Source organism: Palaemon carinicauda, chromosome 13 (assembly GCF_036898095.1).
Source record: "Palaemon carinicauda isolate YSFRI2023 chromosome 13, ASM3689809v2, whole genome shotgun sequence".
Classification (NCBI taxonomy): domain Eukaryota; kingdom Metazoa; phylum Arthropoda; class Malacostraca; order Decapoda; family Palaemonidae; genus Palaemon; species Palaemon carinicauda.
Window position 1 is genome coordinate 136,131,682 of NC_090737.1, and position 13,403 is coordinate 136,145,084.

Sequence of the window (13,403 nt, forward strand, 5' to 3'; positions counted from 1 at the left end):
ATTCGAAAACAGTTGTTCGATATTAATTCTTCGAAAACCAATTGTTTGACACAACAGTTGTTCGAATTAACAATTGTTCTTAAAAGATAGCTATAGAAATTGTTTGATTATTCAAAGAAAATAGCTAGAAACAGTTGTTTATAAATATTTATTTTATAAACACTTAGTTGGTTTATGTTATGCGTTGAAAGTTTCGACTACTCTATCAGCAGGAACGAAAGCAAGGGCTAGTAGCATGTGAATGTTTAACGAAAACTCGGCATCAGTGTCATACCTTTTCTTGAGGCCGAATTTACACACTTATCTATAAACACACTAACACAAATGAAAAAAAACAAAAAAACACACGAAATGAATACTAAATGGATATTTTTCCTTAACTGCCTTTATTATAGCGAGCTCAAAATCTGTGTTTACAGACTGAACATCTAAGGTCGGTGATATTGTTTTCACAGTTCTAAGGAATTTTCTATAAGCTTGTTCATTCTTATTCGGTAATAAGTCATAAACCAAAGGTAAAACATAGCCGTTTTTCATTCCATGAATTGTATAAAGCTGCTTTAAAATAAACTGGCACAGTTTTAAAGGTACCGTCCATAAAATAATTCGTGCATGAAACAAGCACCCCGAGATTTTTCTGGGTTGAAATACCAACATTCTGTCTTCTACTTCTCCGGAATCGAATATCAAGAAAGGTTCGCCCTTGCTTGTTCTCGTATCTTGTTCAGGTAATATTAAGTCTTTTCGATGACTAGCAGTTGATCTACAGTGGTCTTCCTGCCTCTCTCGATTGATTGTTCGCTCTATGCTGCTAGTTTGCGGTAGAGCGACTGCAACATAACCACTTAATTCTGCAGATGCGTTTGACATGATATAATGATGAGACGCGTCAGTCTTCACTTTATCTATAAACTGTCGTACTTCAAAATTTTTAGAGTTTCCTGGGTGATTATGTTCACCAGAAGTAGAACTGATGGAGCCATCAATTGTTATAGCGTGACCTTTGCATTTTTCAGCAAAATGTTGGTATTTCCAATACACCTTTAACCTTACTTGCTTGTCCTTCACATATAAGAATTCGTCCAGTAATAGCATGGCTCTTCCTTTCTCGCTTTGAATAAATTCAGCCCTGGCTCTTTGCAAAGGGTGTTTCCTCTAAACTAAAAAAATCTTATTTTCTATACAGTAGCTATCTTTTTCGAACAATTGTTAATTCGAAAAATTGTGTCGAATAACTGGTTTTCGAAGAATTAAATTCGAACAACTGCTTTCGAATAATTGTCCGGATACGCGCGAAATGTGCCATGCAGGCCACTTCGTGGCTGGACGTCTGGCTGAGTTCTCTGGGCATCCTATTGTGCTCCAAGGACTTGTCTAAGGAGAGCAACAGGAAGGCCCTGGAGACCTTCCTCCTCTCGGGCACTCGCTCCATCGAGTTCCTGGCCCACCAGGTTACCAACCTGTGGGCCAACTCGATCTTAAAGCGACGTGATGCGGTGACCGAGAAGTTCCATCCGAAGGTCACCGCCGTGGATGTCTGCAGGCTCAGACACTCCTCCATCCTTGGAGGAAGCTTGGTTTGAGCCCAAGGATATAGAACGCACAGCTGAGAGGTGGAGGAAGTCGAATCATGATTCGCTCCTCCAAAGGGCCCTCACATCTCGGCCCTACAAGCCTCCAGCTCCCCAACAGCATCAACAGCAGCCTCCAGCTCCCCAACAGTATCAACAGCAGCCTCGCAGGACACCGAAGCAGGCTCCGGCAGCTAAGACAAAGGTGTCTAAGCCACAGCCCTTTCCTGTCAAGGACAAGAGGGGCGGAAAGTCCTCCAGGGGAGGCAGAAATCCTAGAGGGAGCGGCCTTGGCCGTAAACGCTAGGATTGGCAGTCCCTCTGCGTGTCTACCTGTGGGGGGATGCCTACAAAGTTGCGTGCACAGGTGGCAGCAACATGGGGCCGATTCCTGGACGGTCTCTGTGATCAGCCAAGGATATCGCGTCCCATTCACAACATCTCGACCTCCCCTGACAGCGAATCCAGTGTCGTTGAGGTCCTATGCCATGGGATCGGCAAAGGGGCTAGCCCTTCGGGCAGAAGTCGGGACCATGCTCGAGAAGGATGGTCTCCAAGAGGTCGTCGACGGTTCCCCAGGCTTCTTCAGTCGACTCTTTCTTGTAAAGAAGGCGTCTGGAGGTTGGAGACCCGTCATCGATCTCTCAGCTCTGAACAAGTTTGTCAAACAAACTTCGTTCAGTATGGAGACAGCGGACACTGTCAGACTTGCAGTGAGACCACAAGACTTCATGTGCACACTGGATCTGAAAGACGCGTACTTCCAGATCCCAATCCATCCGTCTTCCAGGAAGTACTTGAGATTCAGCCTAGACAGCAAGACCTACCAGTTCAAGGTACTGTGCTTTGGTCTCTCCACAGCACCTCAGGTGTTCACCAGAGTGTTCACCCTGATTTCGTCGTGGGCGCACAGGAACGGCATCCGTCTCCTCCAATATCTGGACGACTGGCTGATCCTGGCAGACTCGAAGTCGACACTTCTTCAACACCGAGACAGGCTTCTGGGACTTTGCCAAGATCTGGGGATCATGGTAAATCTCGAGAAGTCCTCTCTGCAGCCGACCCAACGACTAGTATATCTAGGCATGTTATTACACACCAATCTCCACAAAGCCTTTCCATCAGACGACAGGATAGCAAGGCTGAGGAGGGTTGCAGAGCCCTTCCTCAGGCGGGAAGAGTTTCCAGCCCAATCATGGTTATGTCTTTTAGGTCACCTAGCCTCCCTGGCCCGTCTGGTCCCGAACGGCCGTCTCAGGATGAGATCCCTGCAATGGCGGCTCAAGTCCCGGTGGAATCAGGGCACCGATTCCCCGGACTATCTGGTCCCTATGGGACCCACGGAACAGGCGGACCTGCGGTGGTGGCTGATCGACGAAAACCTACGAAAGGGAGTGGATCTTCTCGTCCTTCCCCCAGATTTGACACTGTTCTCGGACGCGTCAAAAGAAGGGGGGGGGGGGCTCACATTCTGAACCAGAGGGTCTCAGGCCTTTGGTCAGAATCAGAAAAGTACCTACACATCAACCTGCTAGAGATGAAGGCCATGCATCTGGCCCTTCAACAGCTCTAACGGACCCTGGCGGGCCACTCCGTGGTGGTGATGAGCGACAACACCACGGTAGTGGCTTATATTAACAAGCAGGGAGTTACCTTTTCACAACAGCTATCCCCTCTTGCAGTAGAGATTCTGAGGTGGTCCGAAGTCCACTTGATAACACTATCAGCTCGCTTCATTCCAGGCAAGAGGAATGTGCTCGCCGACAGTCTGAGCAGAGCCTCGCAGATAGTGAGTACCGAGTGGTCTTTGGATCCTCAGATAGCCAACAAAGTCCTGACTTTGTGGGGTTCCCCGACAGTGAACCTGTTCGCGACAGCGTTGAATGTCAAGCTGCCTCTGTACTGCTCCCCAGTCCCGGACCCCAAGGCTCTCTGACAAGATGCCTTCCAACAACGGTGGGACAACATCGACGTGTACGCCTTCCCACCGTTTTGTCTGATGAGAAGGGTGCTCAACAAGACCAGACTATCGGTCAACCTGTCAATGACCTTGATAGCTCCGCTATGGCATCACGCGGAATAGTTCCCGGACCTTCTGCAACTCCTAACGGAACCTCCGAGAGAACTTACCCTACGACACGAGCTACTCAGGCAACCACATTGCAACATCTACCACAAAGAGGTAGCCGCGCTTCGGCTTCACGCCTGGAGACTATCCAGCGTCTCCTCACTGAGAGAGGCTTTTCGCAGCAGGTTGCGGAAAGAATGTCTCGACACCTGCGGAAGTCCTCCGCGGGAGTCTACCAGGCGAAGTGGAGAGAGTTTTGTGGTTGGTGTCGTGGGAGGGGTATCTCTCCACTCGATGCCACTATTCCAGCAATAGCGGAGTTCCTCGTGTATTTGCGGGAGGAAATGCGCCTTTCGGTCTCGGCGGTGAAAGGCTATCGCTCAGCCTTAAGCCTGGCCTTTAGGCTGAAAGGCGTGGACATTTCTTCCTCGCTAGAACTCTCTGTACTCATACGTAACTATGAGCTTACCTGCCCTCAGTCAGAAGTGAGACCTCCTCCATGGAACGTGGTTCGGGTCCTCAGGGCTCTGAAGAGACCCCCCTTCGAACCATTGCGCCAGGCCTCTGATAGCCACCTGACTTGGAAGACGGCTTTCCTACTCGCGTTGGCCTCTGCCAAACGAGTTTGTGAACTTCATGGTCTCTCATACGACATCGCCCATTCAAGGGGATGGGGGGAGGTAACATTCAGGTTCGTCCCTGAGTTTGTTGCCAAGACTCAGAACCCTGGAGTGCCGGACCCACGGTTCGACTCCTTCAGGGTCACGAGTCTCCGTTCTGTAACAAGTGACCCAGACCATCTGCTATTATGCCAAGTGAGGCGTTACTTGAAGAGAACAGCTGCAGTTCGTCCCCACGTGCAGGCGTTGTTCGTAAGCACGGGAAGGACTAAGAGGAGGGTCACCAAGAACACCATCTCAGCTTGGATTCGAAGGGTTATCCACCACGCCTTGAATCTTGACCCTCCTCCGTCACGTCGCCCTAGAGCACACGACGTCAGGGGCATCGTTACGTCCCTGGCCTTTAAGAGAAACTTCTCTGTGACGCAGGTGCTACAAGCTGGGGTCTGGAAGCGTCAGACGACCTTCACAGCCCACTACCTGCAGGACGTGACCCACAGGAGCCTCGATACCTTTTCTATCGGCCCCATGGTGGCTGCACAACAGCTGGTCTAACCCCAGGCTCCTTATTGGATAGGTAGCAGAAGGTTGAGGGCATTGTTACCCGGTCTCAGTCTGCGTGAATGAAAGAGTATGTCTGGCCCGTACTTCTTTCTTCATCCTCCCCTCTCTTGGGGAAAGCAGCATCCTGGTCTCTGCATAGCTGACCTCAACCTCTGGAGGTAAACCATGCTCCCTTGTGTTCCTAGTGTTAAGTTAATACTGTCGCGTCCCCCATACCCTGACGAGGTGGTATTGGGAACGTCCTATCCTAGATTCCTATCTAAAGGACTTCAGGTCAACTTCCTAGGACGAGTCACGCACTATTCCTCCACACACAAGCTTATGTAGGCCGCACATTCCTTGCAGAGCAAGGAACTTGAGGTACAGGGACTCTTTTTCTCGAGTGCTGCTCACTCGGATTCTGAGTCCCCGGGTAAAGCCAAAGCCAGTAAGGCTGGGGACTTTCCATCCTTCCTAAGGGGTAAGTCACCCTATGTAAATAGCGTGGTTTGTATTTCGGTTACGGAACTACTGTAATGACAAATTCGGAGATAATTTGTATTTTTCCTAACCATACAAACCTTAGCTATTTACACATATTTGCCCGCCAGCCCTGTCCCCCAAGACAAGTCCAACCTCTAAGTGAAGTGAGACAATTCACCGGTGTGTGGGGGGGAGGGGTAGCAAGCTACCACTCCCCTACCCCCTTGCTAACTAGCGCGGGGGGTAGTTAACCCTCGTTAAAAATCTAATGGCTTGTCATTTTCAGCCACGCCGAAAGTAAACCCTATGTAAATAGCTAAGGTTTGTATGGTTAGGAAAAATACAAATTATATCCGAATTTGTCATTTTATGAACCATCTGGTACATTCACCACTGTCAAAAGCTAACTTTGAAACCAATGTTTAATTTACTTAGAATACTATGTTGAAGGAAATCTTCAACTCTATGATATTAGGGAATTAGCTTTAGTGGATGCTACAATTTATAATTTAATTCCTTGAACTAAGAGTTTTCCTTTTTTTCAGGTATTAGTATAATGACAGAGGATGTTTTGGAGTCTTCACCGCCCAGTAATACCATCATAGAGCCAGTGATGAGTGAAAAGACTATTAATAGTGATGAATTTCGCAAGCCTCTTTCTAAGAAGAAAACTGAAAAGGCTGCAAAACGCAAATTAGATTCAGTGAATGATAAAGATGCAGCGCATATCGAACAAAAAAAGAAGAAAAAGCCAGATAAAGCTAAAAAGAAAAAGCAAAACAAAGGTGAAAATGAGGATGCAACTGAAAGTGTTGACAGTGGCTGTATAGCAGATATTTCTGGTGATGTAACAGATTGGCCTCAGGTGAGAATTTAGATGAAAAGCAAATGAAAAAGTCACTGTTATCAACCGGTTTGTTTTTTGCTTTTAGATAGTAACAGTATTGATTAATGGGAATATAGAAATTAATTGGAATCAATTAGGATATTGTGAAATATTTCAAACAATGTTGCCATAGATGTAAGTATTTAACCAAGAAATCATGAGCTGACCTATAGTCAATTTTTTTTAGCGAGGCAGATTTGCACCGACTCACAGCGGTACCCTTTTAGCTCGGAATAGTTTCCTGATTGCTGATTTGTTGGACAAGATAATTCTAACCAATCAGCGATCAGGAAACTTTTCCAAGCTAAAAGGGCACTGCTGCGAGTCTGTGCAAATATTCCTTGCTAAAAAAAATTGACTATAGTGACCTTTTCTTTTTCTTACATTCAGGTTGAATCGGCAGTATTAGAGGAAAGAAATTACGTTCTTAGTTTGCTAAGTTGGCTTCCAAATTTTGAATGGGTAGTTCCAGACTTAAAGAAACCTAAACCGGCCACGGAAGAATCTTCTAAAGGTGGGTTTCTTCTGTATTTGGTTCAAGAAAATAGTAAACAGTAAATGGTAATATTGGTTTGGTTGCATAGGACTTTGTTTCAAACATGTCTCCTATAAATAATATTTAGATATACCTAAAAACCCAAAAATAATTCAACAGTAAGTCATTGCACTCCTAATTAATATAACTGCTTTTATTATTGTAACCTATTTAGTAGTCATCTCATTGTTTTTCAATATTAATCTTACCCGATGATCATGTAGCTGTCAACTCTGTTGCCCGACAGAAATCTAAGGTCGGGATACGCCAGCGATCGCTATACAGGTGGGGGTGTACACAACAGCGCCATCTGTGAGCAGGTACTCAAGTACTTCTTGTCAACAAGAACTCAATTTTTCCTCTGTCGTGCCACCGGCAAGACCTACTAATACGCCGTCCCTAACTGGATTTGTTTTCACAACTTTTTGGTGAAGTACACTATTCCAGTTTTGAGCTTTCGCTATGCAGGGGTTTTATCTTCATTTCAAAACTTGAACTCGTTTTGGATAGATTTAATTATGGTGACGAAGAGAGTATGGACTCTCTCTCACTTTTAAATGGCCGACCCTTCCCTTAGACGGAAGTGTTGGTGACGAAGAGAGTATTGACTCTCTTTCACTTTTAAATGACCGACCCTTCCCTTAGACGGAAGTGTGTTTAGGTTTTTGGTAATTTTGCTTAACAAAGTTATAGATTTATTTTATATCTCTCCGCCATTTATAGGCCTCTTCGATTAACTTTCCATTTATTATAAACTTATAAAAATTAATTTTTATGTTTGTTTATATGCGACCTTTCCTAATAGTAGGCGGTCCTTTCTTGGAACCGAAGTTAATTAACATTGAGCCCGTCATATCGTTTTTCCTTTTAAGAATTATGCTATTTTAATTTTAATGTTTTTGAAAGAATTTCTTTGATAGTCTCGTACTGTTTTCAAAGATGAACTAACGTTTAGTTTAGTCTCCGCAGTTGTTGACGTTCAGAACGTTCAACATGCGCTCTATCGTTACGATAGAGAGAGAGTATTTCACGGTTTCACGTTGCAGTAAGAGTAAACCGATTCTAGCGTTTCGTTCATTCTTCTTAGCTTAAATGGTTTTAATTCTAATAAAGGAACTTTTTATTTGGGAACCTTTCAGTTTTTTTCCTTTAACAAATAATATGTTTTAACGATATATAATTGGGCTCATCTCTCAGGTTCTAAGTCAAGAGAGAGAGAGAGAGAGAGAGATAGAGACGGAGGGAGAGAGAGGAGAATAAACGTTTCGTTCAAGCGGGAAACGTTGTTCTCGTTTTTTACTCTTCTCCCTAGTCGCTATAGGGGAAGAAGGTAAAACGTTTCTAGAGTTTTATTCTTGTTCCCAGGCTTTATGCGGTGAGAGATTTTAAACGTAGTTTATTTGATCTAGTGTTTAGTCTCTTTTCCAGCCACTGAATTCTTTATCTTTCATTATGTTTTTCTGTTACATTGTAAAACTGTTTTCGCAATTACTACCTTTTAATGAAGGATAGGATTGCGTGTTTCAGGTACAAATCACTTAAAGTTTCGAGTTCAGTGAAATAAGTGCAAACAGAAAATCAAAAGTGATAAAGTGATATGCGCAAAGTGTTACAGTGTTGCGTTCGAGGGTTCGTCTGTTCGTGCCAGTTGTTCACCTAGTCCGATACCTCTTACAAGCTCCCAAGCCCAGGGGAGAAGTAATGTCGAAGGACTTATGGGTTCCACAGGTCTTGATCGATGAACAGACGTTTCCCTCCGTGGTTTCGGGTGTATCTACACACGTTGCCGACGTGATCACCCCACCCACACAAAGACGAGAGAGCCCATTTATTCCTCGTCTGCGGAAGAGGTTTCTCGCAGAAACCACGGACCAAATCTTGCAGCTTTTAAGTGCACGTCGGTCCCTTCCGCGCAAGTCCAACGGCCTAGGTGTAGCCACTGGGTCAGTTCGGACTCGCTGCAGTCATCCGACGACTGCACACCTCCCAAGAGAGGCAAGGTGGTACCGCAACAGGCAGTAACTCCGTCTGTTGCCGCACCAGCTGTTTTAGACCCTCAGTCACAACGGACAGTAGCTCCGTTTGTTGCCGTCTTTCATAGACCCTAGTGGTCCATGCTGCAGACTATACAGTCTCAGCTTGCTCCTTCATGCAGGAGTATCGTGCTGGAAGGTTGACAATGCACCTGTTAATCTACAACCTGCCACGGTTGTGCGCTCAGCAGATACTGCGGCTGCCTGCTCCCACACTCCACCTGTGAGAGCTCCACCTCCGATGCGCAGTCGACCCTGCCAGACGCATGTTCATGCTGCACCCTCCATTGACATGCGTGAGCTACCGCATCAGCAGTGGGAAGGTGCTGTAGAGCTGCCGTGTTTTGACACAATGCGGCATGCTCCGCAACCCATGCGGCATGCTCCGCATCCCATACGGCATGCTCCGCAACCCACGGCAGCCCCTCCCACGCACCAACACTCCGCTTTTGTTGTTGCCAGCTCCCACACTCCGACTGCGGAGAAGGTTGACGATGCACCCGTGGGCCTACACCTACCACGGTTGTGCGCCCGGCATGGCTTCCTGCTCCCACACTCTTGTTGTGAGAGCTCCTCCACCCATGCACAGTCATCCCTGCCAGATGTATGATGACTCCCACAGACACACGGAGCACTCCGTTGCCGTGCGTGAGCTACCACAAGCTGCCGTGTTTTGACACGGTGTGTCAGCCTCCGCAACACACTGTGGTTACCGCCACTCGCCTGCAGCATACTAGTCAGTCAGGAGTTGAGGCTTCCCCACACAACTTTGGTTGTTGCCAACTCACAGACTGTCAAACAGTTACATGACGTTGCCTTCTGGTCTCCTACTAATACACCAGTGCTGTATGTCCTCACGCTCCTGTTGTGGTTGACAGTTCAGTTTTTGACAGTTCACAGACTGTCAAGCAGTTTCTAACGTTGCCTTCTGGTCTGCTGCTTTTGCACCAGTGAAACCCTCACTGAGATATCCTAGCTTTTCTCGGACATGGTTCCTGTAGATGAGAAAGTGCTGTTCTCCCTCCTTCTGATATTCCCTTGAGGACTCTTTCATTTGGAGAGGAGCCTTAAGCTGCTTAGCCTCCTTGGACTTTAATTAAAGCATAACATGCTTCCAGGGAGGGTAAATGGTTCCGCTTCAGTCGCTAACCCCGTCTGTTGCCACACCTGCTCCCATAGACCTTGGGCTTTGTTGCAAGACATGCAGTCCAAGCTTAGTCCTTGATAGAGGATTTTTTACGGAGAAGAACCTTCTTGCCAACGACCTTCCTACCGGTTGGTTGTACGCCCTGTTGACGCTGAGGTATCCTACTCACGTCCGCCAGTTGAGATGGTTCCTCCACCGGTGCGACCCAGTGTGGGTTGCCAGTCGCACGTTGACGTTAAGCTACTCTCGGAGGTGGTTGTGTACGTTTCAGTGTGTCACTGGGAAGACGTTCAACAACCTGCAGAGGTGACTTGTTGTGACGCAGTGCGGCAACCTCAGCAACCCGATAAGGGGTTGTCTGCACTACCCAGACAGTCTAGACAGTTTCGGGTTGTCGCTGTACTTCCTCGCATCCCCATGGTTGACAGTTCACAGACTGTGCAGCAGTACCATGATCTTGTGTCCGGCTCCGTCACGCATCCACCAGTGCGACCGGATTCAGCGAGTCAGACGTTGCCCACTCCGTTGCAGTTTCCTCATCAGTTTCGGATGAGGAACCCTCTGATGAGGACATGGCTGAACAAGACGATCAACCCCCAGCCCTGCTATCCATCCAGAAGATGCTGAAGAAGGAATACGGCCCTTTCAGGCTGTGGATGAGTCTGGTTAGGACACTGTCATCCGTGGTTCAATTGGTGTCACTTGGAAGACTACACCTCCGTCCTCTTCGGTTTCATCTAGCTCTTCACTGGAAAAGGACAAAGACGCTAGAAGCGGTCTCGATCCCGGTTTCCGGAAGATAAGTCTGGTCTAACCTGATGAAAGGACTTTATCAACCTTTTATAGGGTCTTCCCCTGACTGTTCAACCACGTTCTCTTCTCAGACGCATCGGACGTAAGCTGGGGTGCGACCTTAGGCGGTAGGGAATGCTCGGGATTATGGAACTCGAGTCAAAGGACAATGCATTTTAACTGCAAGAAGCTTCTGGCAGTACGTCTGACCTGGAAAAGCTTCAGGTCTCTCCTTCAAGACAAAGTAGTGGAGGTCAACACGGACAACTCCCTGCTTTGATGTTCATCTCCTAGCAAGGAGGGACCTACTCTCTGACATGGTGCGAGTTCGCTAGTGACCTCCTCTCCTGTTCAACAGGTCTAGACTTTTCACTAGTAACAAGTTTCTTCCAAGGCAACTTGAATGTCTTAGCAGATTGTCTCAGTAGGAAGGGACAATATTTCCAACATATTGGACCCTCCACAGAGATGTATGCAAGAGACTTTGGGTCACCTGGGGCCAGCCAACCATAGATCTCTTCGCAACCTCGATGTCCAAGAGGCTCTCAATACTTTGCTCACCTATCCCGGACCCAGCAGTGGTTCTTTTAGATGCTTTTCTACTAGATTAGTCTCATCTAGATCTATATGCATTCCCTCCGTTCTAGATTGTCAACAAGGTACTGCAGAAGTTCGCCTCTCACGATGGGACAAAGTTGCTTCCCTCTGGCCCGCGAGAGAATAACTTACCGAGGTACTTCGATGGCTAGTAGATGTTCCCAGAACTCTTCCCCTAAGGGTGGACCTGCTACGTCTGCCACGCGTAAGAAGGTTCTCCAAGGCCTCCACGCTCTTCGTCTCACTGCCTTCAGAGTATCGAAAGACTCTCGAGAACTAGAGGATTTTCGAAGGAAGCAACCAGAGCGATTGTTAGAGCAAGGAGAACATCCACCCTTAGAGTCTACCAATCGAAGTGGGAAATCTTCCTAAACTGGTGCAAGTCAGTGTCCGTATCCTCGACCAGTACCTCTGTAACTCAAATAGCTGACTTCCTCTTATATCTGAGGAAAGAGCGATCTCTTTCAGCTCCCACTTTCAAGGGTTACAGAAGCATGTTGGCATCAGTCTTCCGTCACAGAGGCTTAGATCTTTCCAACAATAAAGATCTACAGGACCTCCTTAAGTCTTTTGAGACCACGAAGGAGCGTCGTTTGGTTACACCTGGTTGGAATTTAGACGTGGTTCTAAGATTCCTTATGTTAGACAGGTTCGAACCACTTCAATCAGCCTCCCTGAAAGATCTCACCTTTAAGACTTTTCCTGATATGCTTAACCACAGCTAAAAGAGTCAGTGAGATTCATGCCTTCAGCAAGAACATCGGATTTTCATCCGAAACGGCTACATGTTCTACATCTTGGTTTTCTAGCCAAACACGAGCTGCCTTCTCGGCCTTGACCAATATCGTTCGTTATTCCAAACTTATCGTATGGTTGGAAATGAACTAGAAGAGTATTATGTCCTGTAAGAGCTCTTAAGTTCTATTTTTAAAAACCTTTACGAGGCCCGTCTGAAGCTTTATGGTGTTCAGTTAAGAATTCATCTTTGCCTATGTCAGAGAATTCTTTATCCTATTATTTTCAGACTGTTAATACGAGAAGCTCATTCCCTTCTGAATGAGGAAGACCAAGCTTGGCTGAAGGTAAGGACACACGAAGTTAGAGCTGTCACAACTTCCGTGACCTTTAAACAAAATAGATATCTGCAAAATATATTCGACGCAACCTTTTGGAAAAGCTAATCAGTGTTCGCGTCTTTTATCTTAAGAATGTCCAGTCTCTTTACGAGAACTGCTACACTCTGGGACCATTCGTAGCAACGAGTGCAGTAGTGGTGGGGGCTCCACCACTACAATTCCCTAATTCCAGAACCTTTTTAATCTTTCTCTTGAAATTTTTCTGGGTTGTCCGGAAGGCTAAGAAGCCTTCCGCATCCTGGTTAATTTGGCGGGGGGTCAAATTCTTTCTTGAGAAGCGCCTAGATTAGAGGTTGTGATGAGGTCCTTTAGTATGGGTTGCAGCCCTTCATACTTCAGCACCTAGGAGTCGCTCAGCATCCTAAGAGGATCGCTAGGCTCAGTAAGGAAGACGTACTTAAAAAGGCAGAGTAATGGTTCAAGTCGACTTCCTTACCAGGTACTTATTTATTTTATGTTTGTTATTTTGAATAACTGCTAAAATAAGATACGGGATACTTAGCTTCTAATGTTAACATGTATGCTGGTCTCCACCCACCACCCTGGGTGTGAATCAGCTACATGATCATCGGGTAAGATTAATATTGAAAAATGTTATTTTCCTTAGTAAAATAAATTTTTGAATATACTTACCCGATGATCATGAATTTAAGGACCCTCCCTTCCTCCCCATAGAGAACCAGTGGACCGAGGAGAAAATTGAGTTCTTGTTGACAAGAAGTACTTGAGTACCTGCTCACAGATGGCGCTGTTGTGTACACCCCCACCTGTATAGCGATCGCTGGCGTATCCCGACCTTAGATTTCTGTCGGGCAACAGAGTTGACAGCTACATGATCATCGGGTAAGTATATTCAAAAATTTATTTTACTAAGGAAAATAACATTTTTACAGTAATAGATTTTTTAAACAGTACTTAGTGATTTAGTGATATCAAGGGTTCACGTTAACTACACAATCTTTGATATTCCCATCTCTAATTTGCCATCATAA

General features: G+C 46.2%; 1 protein-coding gene across 3 annotated transcripts in view; it reads left to right on the forward strand.

Moving 5' to 3' along the window:
- Window positions 1-13,403, forward strand: part of LOC137652484 (surfeit locus protein 6 homolog) — a 31,374-nt gene that overhangs the window by 7,517 nt on the left and 10,454 nt on the right. For all 3 annotated transcript variants that reach the window (XM_068385921.1, XM_068385920.1, XM_068385922.1), the window contains exons 2-3: window positions 5,831-6,150; window positions 6,562-6,685. In XM_068385921.1, the coding sequence (XP_068242022.1) occupies window positions 5,842-6,150; window positions 6,562-6,685 (433 nt within the window). In that variant the 5' untranslated portion in view covers window positions 5,831-5,841. The remainder of the gene's footprint in view (window positions 1-5,830; window positions 6,151-6,561; window positions 6,686-13,403) is intronic.